Genomic DNA, 22082 nt, shown 5'->3' with positions numbered 1-22082 from the left:
GATTCAGTGGTAAAGAATCTAGCCGCAGTGTAGGAGATGCAGGTTTAATCGCTGTATGGGAAGATCCCCTGGAGGAGGATACAGCAACCCACTCCAGTATTCTTGCCTGAAAAATTCCATGGATGGAGGATCCTGGCAGGCTATAGTCCATTGGGTCACAAAGAGTTGGACACGACTAAGCCACTAAAGAACAACAAAACTCTTTCAGCCTGGTGCATTCCTGATTGCTTTCTAAATTTTTCCCCTTTTCATTTTCTTTTTAAAATTTTAATATAATTTTAAAGGTTAATTTCCATTTGAAGTTATTATAAAATATTGGGCATATTCCCTGTGTTGTACAATAGATCTCTGAGCCCATCTTATACCCAGTTGTTCGTACCCCCCCATGTCCCCACCCCTACAGCGCCTCTCCTCAAGTCCAGCCATGAGTTTGTCCTCTGTATCTGTGAGTCCTTTGCTCTATATTTTTTCTAGAGCATATATCATTTTGTAGCACTCTGTATAATCTACTTTTGGTATTTACTGTCTGTCTACTCCCTATTGGAATATCAACTTTGTGAAGGCGAGGATTTCCCCCCAATATCTAAAACAGTGGCTGGCACAAACTAGGAACTCAGTTAATTTTTGTTAAAAGAATGTTGTTGAATACGTGTAACATTTCTGTTAAATATCATTGGGTATTTGTTAATGGACTGAAGAGGAAGAAAGAAAGGAAAGAAGGAAGAAAGATAGGAAAAGGGAAGAAAGGAAGTAAGGGAGAGGAATAAAAAGGGAAAAAAGAGATTTTCTGGGTTTGGTCTCAAAACCCAGAAACTTCCACAGCTTAATGCAGGAATCTAATGTAATCTCTCTCTTTTTTTCAGATCAAACAACCAGGAAGTTCCGAGTAGCAGGAGATACTGAGTTCAGACAAGTACATGGCATTGCAGAAGAGCCCATCTTACCATTTTGGTCTGAGTAGCAGAGCGAAATACCTCAGAGCTTTCAGTTTCAACCCCTTTCCGCACCCCACTAAACCACTTCTTGAATTCCATCTGCACCTAAGGAATATAGAGGCTTGTGTTACATCCAAAGCTTGGTTTGGGAGAAAAGACCCTAAAACAGGAAATTAAAGGTGTGGATGCCAAGACATATTCTCTGCCACCCTTATACTGATTCTTGGTATAATATTGCCATGTTCATGCTGATTCATTTAATTTAGACTGGATTTGCTTGGTTGTTAAAGAGGCATTTACTAAATTAAAGGCACCATAAGGATTCTATATAGGATAATAATAATGATGATGTTGGTGGTGAGGGTGATGGTGAAAATGATGATGATATTGGTATGATGGTGGTGATGGTGATGGTGATGATATGATAGTAATAATGATGAAAAGGATTATGGTCGTGATGGTGATGATGACAAAGAAGGTAATGGTGATGTGATGATTACGAAGATGAAGGCCATTATTTATTGAACACTAGCAATGTTTAATGTACTTTATAGACAATGTATCAGTTAATATGTTAACCAATGCAATGTAACATTCAGAAGAAACAACAGAAGAAAGATTCTTCTCTTACCCCCAATTAAATGTGAAAAAATTGAGACTCTTGGAAGTAAATTGACTTGCCTAAGATCACATGGCCAGCATGCAAAACCTTGTCATTTTTACTCAGAGCCCTGACATAGACCGCCCACTGTGATTCCATGAATTGCCTTCCTTTAACCACATTAAAAAGAGGAGAGTGAAAAAGTTGGCTTAAAACTCAACATTCAGAAAACGAAGATCATGGCATCTGGTCCCATCACTTCATGGGAAATAGATGGGGAAACAGCGGAAACAGTGTCAGACTTTATTTTGGGGGGCTCCAAAATCACTGCAGATGGTGACTGCAGCCATGAAATTAAAAGACACTTACTCCTTGGAAGAAAAGTTATGACCAACCTAGATAGCATATTAAAAAGCAGAGACATTACTTTGCCAACAAAGGTTCATCTAGTCAAGGCTATGGTTTTTCCAGTGGTCATGTATGGATGTGAGAGTTGGACTGTCAAGAAAGCCAAGTGCTGAAGAATTGATGCTTTTGAAGGGTGGTGTTGGAGAAGACTCTTGAGAGTCCCTTGGACTGCAAGGAGATCCAACCAGTCCATTCTGAAGGAGATCAGCTCTGGGATTTCTTTGGAAGGAATGATGCTAAAGCTGAAACTCCAGTACTTTGGCCACCTTATGTGAAGAGTTGACTCATTGGAAAAGACTCTGATGCTGGGAGGGATTGGGGGCAGGAGGAGAAGGGGACGACAGAGGATGAGATGGCTGGATGGCATCACTGACTCGATGGACTTGAGTCTGAGTGAACTCTGGGAGTTGGTGATGGACAGGGAGGCCTGGTGTGCTGCGATTCATGGGGTCGAAAAGAGTCGGACACGACTGAGCGACTGAACTGAACTGAACTGAACTGAAGATCACATGGCCAGCATGCAAAATCTTGTCATTTTTACTCAGAGCCCTGACACAGACCACCCACTGTGATTCCATGAATTGCCTTCCTTTAACCACATTATCATATTTTTTAAAAGACATCTAAATTCTTAATACTCAACATTAACTCACATTAAGTTCTATTTTACTTCTGTGTGTGAGGAGCACCAAGCATTAAGGCACTAAAAGATGAAAGAGAACTTTGTAAATTGTTAAGATGGTCTTTTCACCGCCAGCATCTTAATTGCTGATAGGTCTACTCAACAGCAAAGGGGAAAAAGCCAGGAAAGTTGTTTTCAATTTTTACCCTATAAAGAGTGAAATTATAATGATCCTCACTGAGAACATGTGTGCCACAAACTGCTAAGACATTTGTTTTATGTTATCTCATTTAATTATCAATCTGGTGAGGCTGGTATTGCCATATTTGCAGATGAGAAAAACCAAGGCTCAGAGAGCATAAGAAACCTTCCCAGAGTCACACAGCAACCCAATTAGTGGAAATACCAGGATTAGAGCTGGTCTTTCTGGGTTTGTGGTAATATAAAATTATGCCAATAAACCAGTGCTTTTCCATACAGTGCACCTGACTAGAAGGATTATTCATCCTCTCTCTGACAAATTCAGGTATGGCCATGGGATCTGCTTTGGCCAATGAAAGAGAGTTGAACTGTGCTTTGTCATAATCTCCTTTCCCTTTGCCATGAACACACTAATGTTCTACTAATAAATAAGGGCTGTCCCTTCAGCCTCCATCACAGAGTGAAGATGATACATATCAAACTGCAGCTATGTAGCATAAGCAAGAAATAAGCCTTTGTCATTGTAAGCCACTGAAATCAGAGGGGGATGAGCTGTTACTACAGCAGAATCTCCCTTATCCAGACTGATATGTGTTCTGCTATGAATTAAAGTGTGTCCCCTGAAAATTCATGTATGAAAGCCCTAACTTTCCCAATGTGATTGCATCTGGAGGTATGACCTTGATGGAAGTGATTAAGGTTAAATGCAGTCATAAGCTCCCAGGTGGTGCTAGCGGTATAGAACCTGCCTGCCAATGCAGGAGACACAAGAGACACAGGTTCAATCCCTGGGTCAGGAAGATCCCCTGGAAGAGGGCATGGCAACCTACTCCAATTTTTGCCTGGAGAATCCCATGGACAGAAGAGTCTGGCGGGCTACAGACCATGAGGTCACAGAGAGTTGGATACGACTGAACCAACTTAGCATGCATGAAGTCATAAGCACCGAGTCCCTGTTCAATAGGATTAACAACATCCTTATAAGAAGAGACCTGAAAACTCTCATTCTCACTCCCATGTGAAGACACTTTCAGAAAGTGGCCATCTACCAAGAAGAGAGTCCTCTTCAGAACCCAAACGTAGTGGCATCCTGATATTAGGCATCTGGTCTCCGGAGTTGTGAGACGATAAATTTCTATTGACCAGATCACTCTGTCTGTGATATTTTTTATGGCAATCACCAGCAGACAAAGACATGCAACTTTCTTATACTTATAAAATTATTCCAAAATAAAAAGTTTACTTAAAAAGAAGTTATTAATAACTAGACTAACAATCCTTTTTTTTTCCATATGGCAGGTCCAGATTGGAGTGATGAATGGATGAGACTCAGAGCACATGATTTACCCAAGAAGCACCTAAACCCTCTTCCTAGAATCAAGGCAACTCCAAAATTATAAATATACAAGGTCAGAGAGAAGATCCCCTGGAGAAGGGAACGGCTACCCACTCCAGGGCTTCCCTGGTGGCTCAGATGGTAAAGAATCCGCCTGCAATGTGGGAGACCTGAGTTTGATCCCTGGGTTCGGAAGATCCCCTGGAGAAGGGAATGGCTACCTGCTCCAGTATTCTGGCCTGGAGAATCCCATGGACAGTAGTTGCCAAAAGTCAGTCATGACTAAGCGACTTTCACACGGTCAGAGAAGGGCGAGGATATGAACAACAATTCAACAAGACTTTCAGATTAAGCTGGTGAGACACAAAATGATTTGCCTTACCTGGCGATTAAGAAGACAGTGTACCACAAAAAGCAAAGTCCCCTGTAGAACATTGATGATGGTGAACATGTAGGCGATGATCGATCCAGTGGTCTTCCCAACTTCTTCAACCAAGAAAAAACCAAGACCCCAAGAACATCCCAGGATAAACAGCTGAGAGATGGCTTTAAATGTCATGACTCTGAAAAAGGAAAGAACAGTAATACCTCTCATTTATCACTACATAGTGCGCATGGCACTCAAGGCTTTCAGCACGTTCTTTACCACTAGTGCCACCTGGGAAGCCCTCTCATGAATCACCTTAGTTAAACCTCATGAATAGCTCATGTGGCGAAGTGTCTTCCTCGAACTCATACAACTTGAAGAAGGCAGAACCCAATTTGTTTTTTCTTTTGAAATTAAAAGTAGTTTTTAAAATTTATTTTTAGTAGGAGGATAATTGCTTTACAATAATTGTATTGGTTTCTGCCATACATCAACGTGATTTAGCCATAGGTATGCCCCTTCCATCTTCAACCTCCCTCAGACCTCCCACCTCATCCCACCCCTCTAGGTTGTCACAGGGCATCAGATTTGAGCTCCTTCCATCATATAGAAGATTCCCAGTGGCTATCTATTTTACATATGGTAATGTATCTGTTTCAATGCTACTTTCCCTATTCATCCCACTCTCTTCTTCCCCTGCTGTGTCCACAAGTCTATTTTCTGTGTCTGCGTCTCCATGAACCTAGACCCTTTTATACAGTGAAGTAAGTCAGAAAGAGAAAAACAAATATCTCATATTAATGCATACATGCAGTCTAAGAAGATAGTACTGATGAACCTTTCTGCACAGGAGCAATGGAAAACCTAACGTTTATGACCTCTGAGAATAATGCTTTTTTCTCACTCTTGAAAATTATTCCTCTGCAAAGTCTTTTACCTGGAAGTTTTATACCCTATTTTTGTATGGGTGGTCCCAGAAAATGTGGTCCTATAGGAAAAAAAAATCTATGGGTACCACTAATTCTGGTATGCATTCTTACCTGGTGTTCTGAATGGTGGAAACTTCTTTATTAAGGGAGGAAAGTTTGCTTCTCAAAATCCACAGAACTTGGAAGTAGAACACCAAGTTTATCTGTGGAAACAGAATGGAAAATTGACTTGGAACTGTCTTTTGAAGCTATGTAATGCAACCCAACTTGAGGTAGACCTAAGAATCTTTTCCCAAAAGATACAGACTTTATAAGGGTAGTGATATGCACACAGGCTCTGGTCTTTTATACAACACAGACTATAGAACCCATGCATCTGATGGTTGATTAGCATGACTATATAATTTATCATTCAAGCCAGGACACTTTAAAAGTGAAAGAATGCTATTCACATCTATACCAGGATGACGGATGTAACCAGGAATTTCTTGGCAAACAGGAAAATGTTCTATGCAGAGTGAATATTTTCTAAAGTTTTGTCAAATGAACAAATCCTGGATTTTTAAAAGACTTCCCAGCAGAGGGTTATGTTATATCAGAGGAACCAGGGAGCTGGGGGAAGCTGAAGAAAGACATCTGAAGACAATATTTCCAGCAAGAAGGGTTGATCACATTAGGCTGTATTTCCTTATCACATCTCATTTCCACTTTAACAGGTAAGAAACACACTCGGTGTTTCACCAGTAAATATCAATGGTTGGTCACCTACCAAGATAATGAGTGCTACTGGCCCCATGAAGCTCCAGATGAACCCTTTATCAAGTTTGAGCCAGCAGCTGTTGAGAGAAAGATAAGCATTAGCTGCTGATTTCTTAGGAGAAAGCAAAGGACTTGAATTCCGGCTACTGTAGCAATATCTGAGCAGTGTCCATACCTGTTTGGTTCAGATCTGAATATTAGGTGGAATTAAACATGGGTCCTCATCTCTTGCAAACTGCATGCTTTGAACCTCAGTTTCCCAAGTATAAAGTGGGGCCAACCAAAATGTTTTCAACACTTTTAAGTAACTACTGTGACTATATACCAAGTCTTGAAGTCAGATAGTATTATCAGTCCTCTGACTTTGCTTTTCTCCTTCAATATTGTGTTAGCTATTCTGGGTCATTTGCCACTCCCTATAAACATCAGAACCAGATTGTCAATATCCACAAAATAATTTTCTGGGATTTTGGTTGGGAATACATTCAATCTATAGATCAAGTAGGAAAAAACTGACTTCTTGACAATATTGAGTCTTCCTGTCCATGAACATGGACTATCACTTCATTTATTTGAATTTATTTTGATTTCTTTTATCAAAGTTTCCATCATATAGATCTCATAGTAAAGATTAAATGAGATAATGTTCATGCATTTTTAATACATTTCCTGACAGAATTAAAGACCAATGATTGTAGCTAATAATGTATTCTAATACCATGTGAAAGTGAAAAGTGAAAGTCTTATCTGCATCTTTGCAACCCCATGGACTGTAGAGTCCATGGAATTCTTCAAGCCAGAATACTGGAGTGGGTAGCCATTCCCTTGTCCAGCAAATCTTCCTGACCCAGGAATTGAACCAAGGTCTCCTGCATTGCAGGTAGATTCTTTACCAGCTGAGCTACCAGGGAATCCCAATAAATGTATTCTAATAATGTACTGTGCTTAGTTGCTCAGTCATGACTGACTCCTGGCAACCCCATGGACTGTAGCCCACCCGGCTCCTCTGTCCATGAAATTCTCCAAGCAAGAATACTGCAGTGGGTTGCCATGCCCTCCTCCAGCGGATCTTCCCAACCCAGGGACTGAACCCAGGTCTCCCACATTGAAGGTGGATTCTAATAATAATGATTGCTAAAATAAGAGAGTAAAAGTAGTAATTTTCAGCTACAAAAACTATCAACACTAATAATCAAGCATATTTCATGTACCAAGCACTCTAATGTCCAATACTTTGTATTCTTTCATAGCTTATATTTGAAAAAATAGTATAATTTATCAATATAATTTATTCTGAAAAAGGACATGGCAATATGAAACTGGTAAAAGTAAGCAATTACCAATACTCAGTAGGCAGAAAATCTCCCATACTTGATTCTATTCCAAGGGTTACAACTATGGCCCATAGGCCAAATCTGGTCCTCTCTTTGTTTTTGTAAATAAAGTTTTATTTAAACACAATCACATCCATTAATTTACAAATTGTCTATAACACTACAGGGGCAACGTTGAGTAATTTCCAAAAAGACCATATGGCTTGCAAAACAATAATAGTTACCATCTGTTGTTTTTCTTTTTGTTTTTTTTTTTTTTTTTTTTATAGGAAGTTTGCCAGCCCCTCCCTACCCCCACTGTTTCAGATTTTGTATTGGTAATGGACACCACTTCCACCATGAATGCACTCATCATGCTTACTGAGTATACGTTCCATAATTCTTGTGTCCTACTGTTGCTGATACAGCCACAATCAGAGCTGGGACCCCATAGCCTACAGGGTACATGAACCTCTTCTTGAATCTGCCTGCAGTGGTGTAGTTGGCCACCTTGAGGTTCCTGACAGTGAGGAAGAGGTGTAGCCCTTCGAGGAACATCCAGGTGAAGGCGGCCAAGTAGAGGTAATGCAGTACACCTGCGATGACCTTGCACAGCACCTGGGGGGAGAGTAGAGTTAGGAACATGGAGCTGATGTAGTCTGTACCCGATTATATCCTTGCCTGTGTGCATGCCAAGTCACTTCAGTCGTGTCCAACTCTTTGCAACCCCATGGACTGTAGCCCACCAGTCTCCCCTGTCCATGGGATTCTGCAGGCAAGAATACTGGAGTGGGTTGCCATGCCCTCCTCCAGGGGGTCTTCCCTGCCCAGGGATCAAACCTGCATCTCTTATGTCTCCTGCATTGGTTCTTTATCACTAGCACCACCTGGGAAGTCAAATTATATACTTAACACTTATTATTTCCTGCATGCTAGCCTGGAATTTCAATTCTTACACCTGTGCCATTTTGCTTAGGGGAAACACATCTTCTAGGGACTCTCACCAACCATTGAAATCTGCCTATCTTGTGCATGGGGCAAGCCAGAAGTGCCAAGAAATGAATGTCATGGGTGAAAAGTGAAAGTGTTAGTCACTCAGTCATGTCCAGCTCTTTGTGACCTCATTGACTGTAGCCTGCAAAGCTCCTCAGTCCATGGAATTCTCCAGGCAAGAATACTGGATTGGTAGCCATGTTCTTCTCCAGGAGATCTTTCCAACCCAAGGATTGAACCTGGGTCTGCTCTATTGCAGGCAGATTCTTTACAATCTGAGCCACTGTGGGAGCAGCACTCAAATCCATAATAGACAAGAGTTAGCAAATCAATACTCCATTGACTTTGGCATTTGGGGGGATGGGATGGTTAATTTTATGTTTCAGCTTGACTGGGCTAGGGCATGTCCAGACAACTGATAACACATTTTTCTGGGCATGCCTGTGAGGATGTTTCTGGAAGAGATTAGCATTGGAATCAATAAACTGAGTAACAAAGATGGCCCTCACCAATGAGGATTGGCATCATCCAATTTGTCAAGGGCATAAATAGAACAGAAAGTTGGAGAAAGGGAGAATTTGCTCTCTCTGCTTGAACTGGGACATCCATCTTCTCTAGCTCTCAGACATCAAAGGTCATGGTTCCAATTAATTTTATTTATGAAATGTATGGCAGAAACCAGCAAAGTCACATCCACCAAAATGCCAAGCCTCCATCCACCCTCAGTTTGTCACTAGGACTCAACTTACCAAACAGAGACTACATTTCCCAGCACTCCTTGCAGTTAGTTTGACCATGTGACTGGCTTCTAGCCAATGGGATTTGAGAGGTCCATATAAACCCCTCTCCTAGGACTCCACCACCCTCTTTCTCTTTCCACTTGGTCAAAATGGAAAGAATCTCAGGATGACCTTGGAAGCTGTGTATGCTATGAGAGAGCCTCCCATGGCCTGAGGTTGGAGGAGAGATACCCTTTACACCTGTTCACTCACCCTCTACTGACTCACAGGGGAAAATGAACTACTCTTGGGATAAACCACTGATATTTTATAGTTTATTTGTTGTAGTAGCTATTGTAACCCTAACTAACACCATCAGTCTGATTTAACAAAATGTTTGAGTGTCAGACTGATGGTGTTAGTTAGGGTTACAATAGCTACTGCAACAAATAAACTATAAAATATCAGTGGTTTATCCTAAGAGTAGTTCATTTTCCCCTGTGGGTCAGTAGAGCTATCCAAAAATCTACAAGCAATAAATGCTGGAGAGGATGTGGAGAAAAGGGAACCCTCTTACACTGTTGGTGGGAATGCAAACTAGTACAGCCACTATGGAGAACAGTGTGGAGATTCCTTTAAAAACTGGAAATAAAACTGGCATACGACCCAGCAATCCCACTGCTGGGCATGCACACTGAAGAAACCAGAATTGAGAGGGACTCGTGTACTCCAATGTTCATTGCAGCACTATTTATAATAGCCAGGACACGGAAGCAACCTAGATGTCCATCAGCAGATGAATGGATAAGAAAGCTGTGGTACATATACACAATGGAGTATTACTCAGCCATTAAAAAGAATACACTTGAATCAGTTCTGATGAGGAGGATGAAACTGGAGCCTTTTATACAGAGTGAAGTAAGCCAGAAAGAAAAACACCAATTCAGTATACTAACGCATATATATGGAATTTAGAAAAATGGTAACAATAACCCTGTATGCGAGACAGCAAAAGAGACAGATGTATAGAACAGTCTTCTAGACTCTGTGGGAGAGGGTGAGGGTGGGATGATTTGGGAGAATGGCATTGAAACATGTATATTATCATATGTGAAACAGATCACCAGTCCAGGTTCGATACATTATTCAGGATGCTTGGGGCTGGTGCACTGGGATGACCCAGAGGGATGGGATGGGGAGGGAGGTGGGAGGGGGGTTCAGGATGGGAAACACGTGTACACCCGTGGCAGAGTCATGTCAATGTATGGCAAAACCAATACAATATTGTAATTACCCTCCAACTAAAATAAATAAATTTATACTTAAAAAATAAAATTAAAAAAAAGAAATTATGGGTCATGTTCAAAATTACACAGAGAGATAAAATGGGAATTCTTGCTTTTTACCCTACACAATCATTGGTGTTTATCATCATTCATCCCATCTTTCCTCCAAACTAAGTGGCTAGATTGGATTAGGACCATGAAATAAATAATATGTTAATTCTCCTACCTCAGGTTCAGTTTGATCAATCCCCACGAGGAAGAGGAGGTGGGCCAGAAAGAGGCAGATGGAGAGCTGCAGGTGGAGAGTAGTGCTGGTGTTCTGGATGGATCGACACAGGAGGAAGGTGAGGGCTGCCAGGAGGAGGCAGAGCAGGGAGAGGCTCAGCCCCACATAGGTGATCATGGTCAGCACAGGATCCTCCTAGAAGACACCAAAAGAGGAATATATTATTCCAGCTCTATAGGTATGTTCCTGATGGAGCATCGGATGGACTTTCCAGATCAGCTCCCAAAGAAATGACTTAATCTCTCTAAGACTTGGTGATTCCCTCTTCAAAATATGGGTAGTTATAGCATTTATCACACAGAGCTAGACCAGCATTGACAAATAGAAACAGATGAGCCATGTGCATAATTTTAAATTTTCTAGTAGCCGTATTTTTGAAAATGTCAAAAGAAACAAGTCTAATTGATTTAATAGTACATGTTCAAAATACTGGGCTTCCCAGGTGGTGTTAGTGGTAAAGAACCTGCCTGCCAATTCAGGAGATGTAACAGGCAGGTTCAATCGCTGGGTCAGGAAGATCCCCTGGAGACAGGCATGGCAACCCACTCAAGTATTCCTGCCTGGAGAATCCCATGGTCAGAGGAGCCTGGTGGGCTATAGTTCACTGGCTACACTCACAAAGAATCGGACACGACTGAAGCAATTTAGCACTCATGTACACATGTTCAAAATACTATCAGTTCAATGTGTTGAATGTCATATAATTAATATAATGATATAACAAAAATATAATCAGTTCAAATTACATTCAGTGTAAAAGTTATTAATGAACTAGTTGGTCCTCTTTTCCCTCCATATTCAGTCTTTGAAACCCAGTATGTACTTAACACTTACCGAGCATCTCAATCAAATGCTATATTTTAAAGAGTGAAAGTAAAGCACCGTCCTACCAAAAAACAAAGTTGTATTTAGTGGAAAAATATTTTATACTATTTCTTAATTTCAATACATTCAAATGGAATAGAATTTTTTTCTTCAGTCATACTAGTCACATTTTAAGTGTTCAATAACCATATGTCTGATCCTATTGGACAAGACGGCAATCAAATATAATCTCATGAAGGCTGTTTTGTTCTCTGTAGTATCCACAATGCCTGGAATGGCATCAGACATATAGTAGTTTACTCAAATTCATGTTCATTGAGTTGGTTAGATAGCATCACTGGTTATAAATGGACATAAATTTGAGCAAACTCCAGGAGACAGTGGAGGACAGAGGAGCCTGACGTGCTGCAGTCCATGGGGTCTCAAACAGTCAGACACGACTTAGTGACTGAACAACAAGAAAGTTACTTATATATAAATCTGTTAAATGAACAAAATGAGGTTGTGCGTTTACGTAAGAAATAGGGTGTTATCTTCCAGTCAATGATCAATAAATGGGAGTTTAAAATAAGTGGGGAAACAAGTTAGGTAAATTTCTTTAAATGCGAGTTATCTGAGGTATGGTTGGGACCTGGGAAGTTTAGGGGGCTGTGCTTTTACATGGGTGATGGTCAGTTGCCTTTGTTCTGGTGTGACTGGGCGATGGGGGTTAGCTCTATTTCTCGCAGAGTAACAGGTCTCCATGGATCTTTCCACCGTAGGGGCTGACAACCGACTTTTCAATGATTGAGGGCTTTCTCTGCTAGCTTGAGCACACTCTGCCCATGCCCATGGACATGTCAAGAGAATGAATACTCCCTGGATGTTGTTGTTGTTCAGTCGCTAAGTCTCGTCTGACTCTTTGCAGCCCCATAGACTGCAGCACGCAAGGCTCTTCTGTCCTCTGCTATCTCCCAGAATTTGCTCAAATTCATATCCATTGAGTCGATGATGTAGCTTTCAACAAATGACTGAAGGGAGATGGTGTATAAATAACCCAGCTTTCTCGCCATTCATTTAGGATGACTCTGAGGTGTGTCTTCTACCCTGACTCCAAAAATCTCCCAGAGGGAAGTAACCCCAGTTACTCATAGTGGTACCTGGCATCTGGCTTCTCTGATTGGCTTCTGTCTCTTTCCCATTTCATTTCCCAGTCCCTTACTGATGCTTCCTGGAATTACCTCTCAAGTAATTCTGCTTGACACCTTATCTCAGAGTTGTTTTTTTTATTTTCCCTGAGACTCGGAGAGTCTTCCTGGACACAGTCAAGTTCACTGTAAGGGACCATAAATTGTTGTACCTTGGGAACAAGAGCCACGAGGACAGCAAAGCTGGAAAGGTGGGAGCACTTGCATTGGGTGTGAGAATCATTGCTGCCCAAATGAGCGCAACCCTCCGTCGACCAGCTGCCCCCATCCTTTGATCCTTTCCAGTAGACACAGAAATATTTTCTCCTCCCACCACCTGGCTGGAAAGAGAAGAGCATGAAAGTGGATTTCTTCTGGTTTTTATCATTTCAACTTTATAGGTTAAGTGAGGTGCACTGGGTTGGAAACTGGATTGGAAAAACTCTGAAACCCTTGTGGGGAAGTGTTGCATACCCCACTTTCACTGTGGGATTTGCTCTTCATTTATTCTGCCCATCTCTGGTTTTCCCTGGGACTGACTGTTATGCACTGCTTTCCCCAGGTTGTTGGTCATTGATAAGACCAATGAGAGAAATGGATGAGAGGGAGAAGAGGCAGCTCTGGTATTTCTTCTGTACTGCTGTTCTGCTGCCAACTGTCTCCATCTCCAATTGCCAATCTTCCTGTATACCTGCAGCCTTCACTGGGCAATGCTCATCCCCCCAGTGCTTTTTTTCCCCCATTGCCTTTTTATGCTTAAGTGTGATACCAGCTGTCTCACATTTGCCATCTCTGAGTGCCTCAACATTTGTTAGTTCTCTTAACTCTGAATGATCACAGTTGAATTCAGTTTCCTGCCTGGACTGATAATTCACCTGTTCAAGGTAAAGCCTAGATTTTGCTCACCTGAGTATGTTGGAAGGTCAGGAACACAGGTTTAGATAGATCAACTTTTTCCTTCACACCAATGGAGCCACTTATCACTTGAGAGTTCAGGTTGACTTCCTTTATCCCTCTTCTATCACTGAAAAAGGATCCATTTAGAATATCCCCAAGAGATCGATAAGTGATAAGCGCCACTGCACTTGCATCTGAGAAAATGGAAGAAAAGTCACGTTTGCTAGGGTATCTAGAGGTTGGGGAATTGGTACATTAGTGTTCTGTGTGAGGGTTGTAAGGGGTTGTAAGGGTTATATAAAGTCATAATTGCACTTGGAAGTCTTTTCCATTGCCCAATCAATACATTACATGTGGCTTAGGGATTATTCTGTATATGTAATATATAGTCAAATGTATCACACATTATAAGGGATATAAGGCAATGGCACCCCACTCCTGTACTCTTGCCTGGAAAATCCCATGGATGGAGGAGCATGGTAGGCTGCAGTCCATGGGGTCACTAGGAGTCAGACATGACTGAGCGACTTCACATTCACTTTTCACTTTCATGAATTGGAGAAGGAAATGGCAACCCACTCCAGTGTTCTTGCCTGGAGAATCCCAGGGACGGGGGAGCCTGGTGGGCTGCCATCTCTGGGGTCGCACAGAGTCGGACACGACTGAAGCGACTTAGCAGCAGCATGTGCAAAATATTCTATCGATGTGTTGTAAAATATTTATATATGAACATTAGACATCAAAAGGAGAATCATAAGGCAAGATGTTTGTCTCCAGAAGGTAAAACTCAGGTGTGCGTGTGTGTGTGTTTGTGTGGGCATGCACATGTGCATGTGCCCGTTCAGTCATGTCCAACTCTCTGCGACCCCATGGACTGTAACCCGCCAGGCTCCTCTATCCGTGGGATTCTCCAGGCAAGAATACTGGAGTGAGTTACCATTTCCTTCTCCAGGGGATCTTTCCGACCCAGGGATCAAACCCCCATCTCTTACATCTCCTGCATTGGCAGGCAGGTTCTTTACCCCTAGCACCACCTGAGAAGCCTGGAACTCATGTGGGATGAAGAAATCAAATATTTCTGAATAGATGATGACTCCCTCATATTCATTCCTGTACACTGTTTATGGTGGCCAAGGGACGGAGGCAACCTAGATATCCATCAACAAAGGAATGGATGGAGAAAATGTGGTATGTCTGTACAATGGAATACTACTCATTTATAAAATGAAATAAAGTTGGGACACAGACGGACCTAGAGACTGTCATACAGAGTGAACTGAGCCAGAAAGAGAAAAACAAATATATATTAACACGCATATGTGGAATCTAGAGAAATGGTACAGATGATCTTATTTGCCAAAGAGACAGAGACACAGACCTAAATAACAAATGTATGGACACCAAGTGGGGAAGTGGGGCGCTGGATGAACAGGGAGATTGGGACTGACATATATCACTGCTGATGTGTGTGTGCTCAGTTGCTCAGTCTTGGCCAACTCTTTGCAGCCCTATGAACTGTAGCCCGCCAGGCCCCTCTGTCCATGGAATTTTCCTGGCAAGAACACTGGAGTGGGTTTCCATTTCCTACTCCAGGGTATCTTCCCAACCCAGGGACTGAACCACACCTCTTGTATCTCCTGCCCTGGCGGGTGCATTCTTAACCACTGCAGCACCTGGGAAGCCCTGTACAGTATCAACACTATGTATAAAGTGCATAACTAATGGGAACCTACTGTATAGCCAGGGAACTCTGCTCAATGCTCTGTGCTGAGCTACATGGGGAGGAAATCCAAAAAAGAGGGGATATGTGTATACACATGACTGAGTCACTCTGCTGGATAGTAGAAACTAACACAACATTATAAAGCAACTATACTCCAACAAAAATTAATTTAAAAAGTATTCCAAATAATTCCCATCTTCCACCTCAAGCTGACTCCTGGGTATCTAATTTAATGGAAAAGTATCGTGACGGCCCATTCTGTTCAATTTATCCTCTCACCCTTCCCTCACTCCCTCCTCCTACCTCTCTCGCTCAGCCTCTCTCTCTCTCTTTTTCTCTTTCTCTCTCTCTGTCTCCCTCCCACCCTCTTCCCTTTCCCTTTTCATGCTAGAAGAATTTAAGTCATAGAAGTTGAATGCACAGTATGACACGGTTTCCTAAACTGCAATCATTCACGTGCCACCATGCCAGTTTTACCCCAAACCACTTACCACCTATATCACTCGATCTAAAAAAACCAACTGGTCTTCTCTGGTGGTCCAGTGGATAAGAATCACTGCCAATGCAGAGGAAATGGATTTGATCCCTGGTCCTCGAAGATTCCACATGCCGCAGAGCAAGTAAGTCACAGCTACTGAGCCTGTGCTCTAGAGCCTGTGAATCACAAGTACTGAAGCCCATGCATCCTGTGGAGGCTGGATGCGTGAGAAAGCCGCCACAATGAGAAATACTGAGCACTGCAACTCAGAGAAAGCCCGCAAGCAGAAACAGAGACCCAGCACAACCGAAAATCAATTAAAAAATAGATTTTAAAAAGGAGTGAATGGTTGAAAAAATAATAAAAATCAACTCAGTTTTAGATGTTTTCCCCTCTCCCTCCTCTCTTCTACAGCTCACAGTAAACAGTGAAGATTAACCAGTAGCCAGGAATTTTACAGAGGAGCATAGGAACAAGTATTTCACTCTCTCAAGGTAACTGGGTCTTTCTCTTTGAAATACTTTTCATGCATGCATTCATTCATTCATTTGTCACATGTTTACTGAGCATCTACTGTGTACTGGACAGTGTTCCAGGCATCACAACACAACAGGGAACAAAATGGGCAGAGTCCCTGCCATCAGGGAGATGATGTCATGGGAGAGATAGACAACAAACAAATAAATAAATTAGAAAGGGTCGCATAGTGTGGATGTGATGCAGTGACTTAAATAAAATGACAGAATAAAGCAAGGGTGTCAAATTATGGCCTGGGGGTCAAATCCAGCCTACGACCTGTTTTTGTAAATAAAGTTTTATTGGCACACAGCCATGTCCCTTCATTTACATATCACCAATGGCTGCTTTCACACTACAATGTCAAGAGTTGAGCAGATAAAACAAAAACCATCTGGCCCCAAAACCAGAAATATTTGTCCTCTTGTGTTCTTACAGAAAAAGTTTGCCAACTCTTGCCTGAAAAGTCCCATGGACTGAGGAGCCTGGTGGGCTGCAGTCCATGGGGTCGCTAGGAGTCGGACACGACTGAGCACTTCACTTTGACTTTTCACTTTCATGCATTAGAGGAGGAAATGGCAACCCACTCCAGTGTTCTTGCCTGGAGAATTCCATGGACAGAGGAGCCTGGTGGGCTGCCGTCTATGGGGTCGCACAGAGTCGGACATGACTGAAGCAACTTAGCAGCAGCAGCAGCAGGCTAGCAGAATAGAGAGATTATATAATGCTTCTCAAGGGAAAGAGTGTTTGAGGCAACTCATGTGCCATCATCAAGAGTGAGCTTCTCTGAGGAAATGCTTCTATACTACATTTGGTGGGAATGTAAGTTGGTGCAGCCACCATGGAAAATGGTGTGGTGGTTCCTCAAAAAACCAATACATGATCCAACAATCCCACTCTTGGGCATATTTCCTGCTAAAGCTATAATTCAAACAGGTACATATACCCCTACGTTCATAGCAGCAGTGTTCACAATAATCAAAGCATGGAAACAACCTAAAAGTCCATCAACAGAAGAATAGGTAAAGAAGATGTGGTATGTATATACAATGGAATATTACTCAGCCAAAAAAAGGATGAAATGATGCCATTTGCAGTAACACAGATGGACCTAGAGATTATCATACTAAGTGAAGTAAGTGAGAAAGAGAGACAAATATGCCATATGATATCACTTACATGTGGATCTAAAATATGGCACAAAATAACCTACCTACAAAATGGAAATAGACTCACAGACACAAACAGGCTTGAGGTTGCCATGGGGAGGTGGATGGGGGAGGGAGGGACTGGGCATGTAGGATGAGCGAGGAGGCACAAACTGTTATATAGAGGACGGGCAAACGACAAGGCTCTATTGTTATAACACAGGGAGCTATGGTCTATATCCTGTGATAAACCATAATGGAAAAGAATATTTAAAAAAGAAAGTGTATTATCTGAGTCACTTCGCTATATAGCAGAGATTGGCATGACATTGTAAATCAACTACGAAAGTGAAACTCACTCAGTTGTGTCCGACTCTTTGCGACCCCACGGACTATAGAGTCCATGGAATTCTCCAGGCCAGAATACTGGAGTGGGCAGCCTTTCCCTTCTCCAGGGGATCTTCCCAACCCAGGGATCGAACCCAGGTCTCCCGCATTGCAGGCGGAGTCTTAACAGCTGAGCCACCAGGGACTTCACTTAAAAAATAAAATTTTTTAAAAAGAGTAAGCTTTTTGGATCAGCACATGAAACTGAGCAGGCACCAGCCAGTCCCTTTTAAGGAACTAAGTCAAGGAATCTCTGTTTGAACCTCCGCGTGTATCACAAAGTCCATACAAACTGTGTCCTCAAAATTGCCTGGTTAGTGGTCAAGGCAGATCTTTAAATTCTGCCAGAAGAGTCTTCTTACCTTGAATGCTTTGGAAGCTTGGCTTCATCACCTAGAAATGAGACAACAGTGCCTAGAAGTTATAGGTCAAGAGTATAGGTCATCTTAGACACAGTACCTCTTGTGGTTCCTTTGAAAGCATTTGGGCAGTCGATATCCATCGTGTTGTTTCCAGCTTCTAGAACAGTCTTCTCACTTGTCTCATTGCACTTCTTGGTTTCATAAACTGGAAACATTAGGAAAGTGAGTCCTGCTTTGCTCAGTTCTCATGCCTAAAAAACTTGCTAATAACTCCCTTCTTTGACAGATCCATTACTAGTCATTTTACTTACTGCATGCAAGGTAGACCATGTGGTCCTCCCCTAACATTTCTGACTGGTGGAGATGAAATGTCGAAAGTATAGGCAACACATGTGGGTCACACAACTCAGGGGAAGAGAGAAGACTGTCATGCTTCCCAGAGCTGGCTGAAACAGGCAAGCTCAACCTTTACTATAGAATTTTTAAAGGGAAAAATTTTCTTTAAACAATGTGTAATGAATGGGGCGCCTGGGGAAAGGAGAACTAATTTTTTTAAACAAGGGAAGCTAAGCATTTAAAAGTTTTCCAAGAAATAGAGTTTTCATGAAAAAAAAAAAAAAAAACCTAGAAACAGAGCTACCATATGATCCAGGAATTCTACTCCTGGGCATAGATCCAGAAAAAACAAACACTCTAATTTGAAAAGATACACTTGCCCCAGTGTTCACAGCAGGACTGTGCACGACAGCCAAGACATGGTAGCAACCTAAGTGCCCATCAACAGATGATTGACTTAGGAAAATGTGGTACATATTGGAATATTACTTGGCCATTAAAAAGAATGAAATATTGCCATTTGCAGCAACACGGATGGATCTAGAGAATATAATACTTAATAAAATGTCATAGAAAGACGAATGCTACAGATAACACTTACATGTGGAATCTAAAAAATAATACAAATGAGTGTATGTACAGAATAGAAACAGATTCACAGACATAAAAAACAAATTTATGGTTTCCAAAGGGGAGAGGCAGTGGGGAGGGATAAATTAGGACTATGGGATTAACAGGTACAGACTACAGTGTATAAAATGGATAAGCAACAGAGATTTACTGAATAGCACATGAAGTTATACCCAATATCTCATAATAATCTACAATGGAATGTAATCTGCAAAAGTACTGAATCACTATGCTATACATGCATGTGTGCATGCTAAGTCAATTCAGTCATGTCTGACTTTGCAACCCCATGGATTGAAGCTAGGCTCCTCTGTTCATGGGATTCCCCAGGCAGGAATACTGGAGTGGGTAGCCATGCCCTCCTCGAGGGAATCTTCCTAACTCAGGAATTGAACCCACATCTGTTATGTCTCCTGCATTGGCTACTGCTGCTGCTGCTGCTGCTGCTAAGTCACTTCAGTTGTGTCCGGCTCTGTGCAACCCCATAGACAGCAGCCCACCAGGCTCCCCCGTCCCTGGGATTCTCCAGGCAAGAACACTGGAGTGGGTTGCCATTTCCTTCTCCAATGCATGAAAGTGAAAAGTGAAAGTGAAGTCGTTCAGTCGTGTCCGACTTTTCACGACCCCATGGACTGCAGCCTACCAGGCTCCTCCATCCATGGGATTTTCTAGGCAAAAAGCCTGCATTGGCAGGTGGATTCTTTACCACTAGTGCCACCTGGGAAGCCCTCCTATGCTATATACCTGAAACTAACACAATAACATAAATCAACTATAATTCAATTTTTAAAAATTTAACAATAAAAAATAAAAATTTTCCAAGGGAATAGTCACCTGGGAGCAGTCTTCTGCATTTGGGAAAAATCACTTAAGTGAACTCTGTTCATGATATGTGAATATATTAACACAAGGTCTGATGAAAGATGACTTTCATAAAATTTTCTGGCCTTAAAACTAATGCTTAGTGTTTCTTACCTATGTTAAGGTCAGAATTTTCATACTTTCCTGGAGAAACAAAACTCTCATTCCATATGGTCAATTCTACATGTTGAAGTAGTTGGGTCGCCTGTTTTGCAATGTAGTTTTTGCTTCCATTGTTCCTCAGCATTTCCTTTCAAAGAAATAAAACTAATTAGGTAGATGGTTATTGAAACTTTGAAAAGCAGGAATATACGTAAGTGTGGTTAAGTGAGCCAGCCTCTTGATGAGAGTGAAAAAGCTGGCTTAAAACTCAACATTAAAAAAACTAAGATCATGTCCTCCGGTCCCATCACTTTGTGGCAAACAGAAAGGCAAGTAACAGATTTCCTCTTCTTGTGTTCTAAAATCACTGCTTATGGTCACTGCAGCCATGAAATTAGAAGATGATTGCATCTTGGAAGGAAAGCTATGACAAACCTAGGCAGTAGGTTAAAAAGCAAAGATATCACTTTGCTGACAAATGTCCATATAGTCAAGACTATGTATGGGCTTTCCAGTAGTCATGCACAGATGTGAAAGCTGGACCATAAAGAAGGCATAGCACCAAAGAGTTGATACTTTCCAACTGTGAGAAACTTTCCAACTGTGAGATACTTTCCAACTTCTCCATACTGGAGAAGATGCTTGAGAGTCCTTTGGACAGCAAGGAGATCAAACCAGTCAATCTCAAAGGAACTCAACCCTGAATATTCATCGGAAGACCACCTGATGCAAAGAGCCAACTCATTGGAAAAGACTCTGATCTGGGAAAGATTGAAGGCAAAAGGAGAAGGGGCAACAGAGGATGAGATGGTTAGATAACATCACTGACTCAACAAACATGAATTTGAGAAAACTCCAGGAGTTAGTGAAGGACAGGAGAGCCTGGCATGCTGCAGTCCATGGAGCTGCAAAGAGTCAGACACGACTTGGCGACTGAACAATAACAACAACAAAAGTCATAGAGAGCCATGGTAGTATTTGAGCAGGAGAAATGTATGGTCAGACTGATTGTTTTTCAAACCTAGGCTACACCTTACTTACCCAAATGTCCCCTGGTGCTTGTGTCTTATCACTGGCATCCTCTGAGAAAGAAAAGTAACAGTCAAATGAAATATGGGAAATAACACACTCTAACATAGATCTTTCTTCCAATCACATTCAAGTTGAGTGTTTCCTTCTGCACTCAAATACCATCCTAATTTCATTCTAAGAATTCCCAAATCTCTTCTAAGGTAGAATTTTCAAAGGGAATTAGGATGGGGTTTCTCATTTAAAAATTCAGTCAGTAGTGTTCATGGAGCATTTACTAAGAGGGAGGCTAAATCTTATAGGTGAATAGAGACAGCTGCCATGATCTTTCACTGTTGATGGGAATGTGAATTGATATAGCCACTATGGAGAACAGTATGGGAGGTTCTTTAAAAAGCTAAAAATAGAATTACCATATGACCCAGCAATCCCGCCCTTGAGCACAGATCCTAAGAAAACCATAATTCAAAAAGACACAAGTACCCCAATGTTCACTGCAGCTGTATTTATAATAGCTAGAACATGGAAGCAACCTAGATGTCCATTGACAGATGAATGGATAAAAAAGCTGTGGTACATATACACAGTGGAATATTACTCGGCCGTAAAAAGGAATGCCTTTGAGTCAGTTCTGATGAGGTGGATGAACCTAGAACCTATTATACAGAGTGAAGTCAGTCAGAAAGAGAAAGATATTATCGTATTCTAATGCATATATACGGAATCTAGAAAAATGGTACTAAAGAATTTATTTATAGGGCAACGATGGAGAAACAGACACAGAGAACAGATATGGGGAATGAGGAGGAGAGGAGAAGATGTATAGGAAGAGTAACATGGAAACTTACATTACCATATATAAAATAG

At 41.6% G+C, this 22082-nt stretch overlaps 1 protein-coding gene across 2 annotated transcripts in view; it reads right to left on the bottom strand.

Moving 5' to 3' along the window:
- Positions 1-22082, bottom strand: part of LOC113895814 (adhesion G protein-coupled receptor E4-like) — a 37116-nt gene that overhangs the window by 4202 nt on the left and 10832 nt on the right. Inside the window, exons 6-16 of one of the 2 annotated variants that reach the window (XM_027547488.1) lie at positions 21228-21268; positions 20199-20334; positions 18355-18462; positions 13653-13837; positions 12920-13087; positions 10696-10890; positions 7854-8089; positions 6169-6235; positions 5511-5602; positions 4486-4666; positions 945-1040 (exon numbers count right to left, since the gene is read on the bottom strand). In XM_027547488.1, coding sequence (XP_027403289.1) covers positions 945-1040; positions 4486-4666; positions 5511-5602; positions 6169-6235; positions 7854-8089; positions 10696-10890; positions 12920-13087; positions 13653-13837; positions 18355-18462; positions 20199-20334; positions 21228-21268 — 1505 coding nt within the window. The remainder of the gene's footprint in view (positions 1-944; positions 1041-4485; positions 4667-5510; positions 5603-6168; positions 6236-7853; positions 8090-10695; positions 10891-12919; positions 13088-13652; positions 13838-18354; positions 18463-20198; positions 20335-21227; positions 21269-22082) is intronic. The other variant, XM_027547489.1, reaches the window with a different exon arrangement.

This window comes from Bos indicus x Bos taurus, chromosome 7 (assembly GCF_003369695.1).
Source record: "Bos indicus x Bos taurus breed Angus x Brahman F1 hybrid chromosome 7, Bos_hybrid_MaternalHap_v2.0, whole genome shotgun sequence".
NCBI lineage: Eukaryota > Metazoa > Chordata > Mammalia > Artiodactyla > Bovidae > Bos > Bos indicus x Bos taurus.
This window is presented reverse-complemented; position numbering and strand designations above follow the sequence as displayed.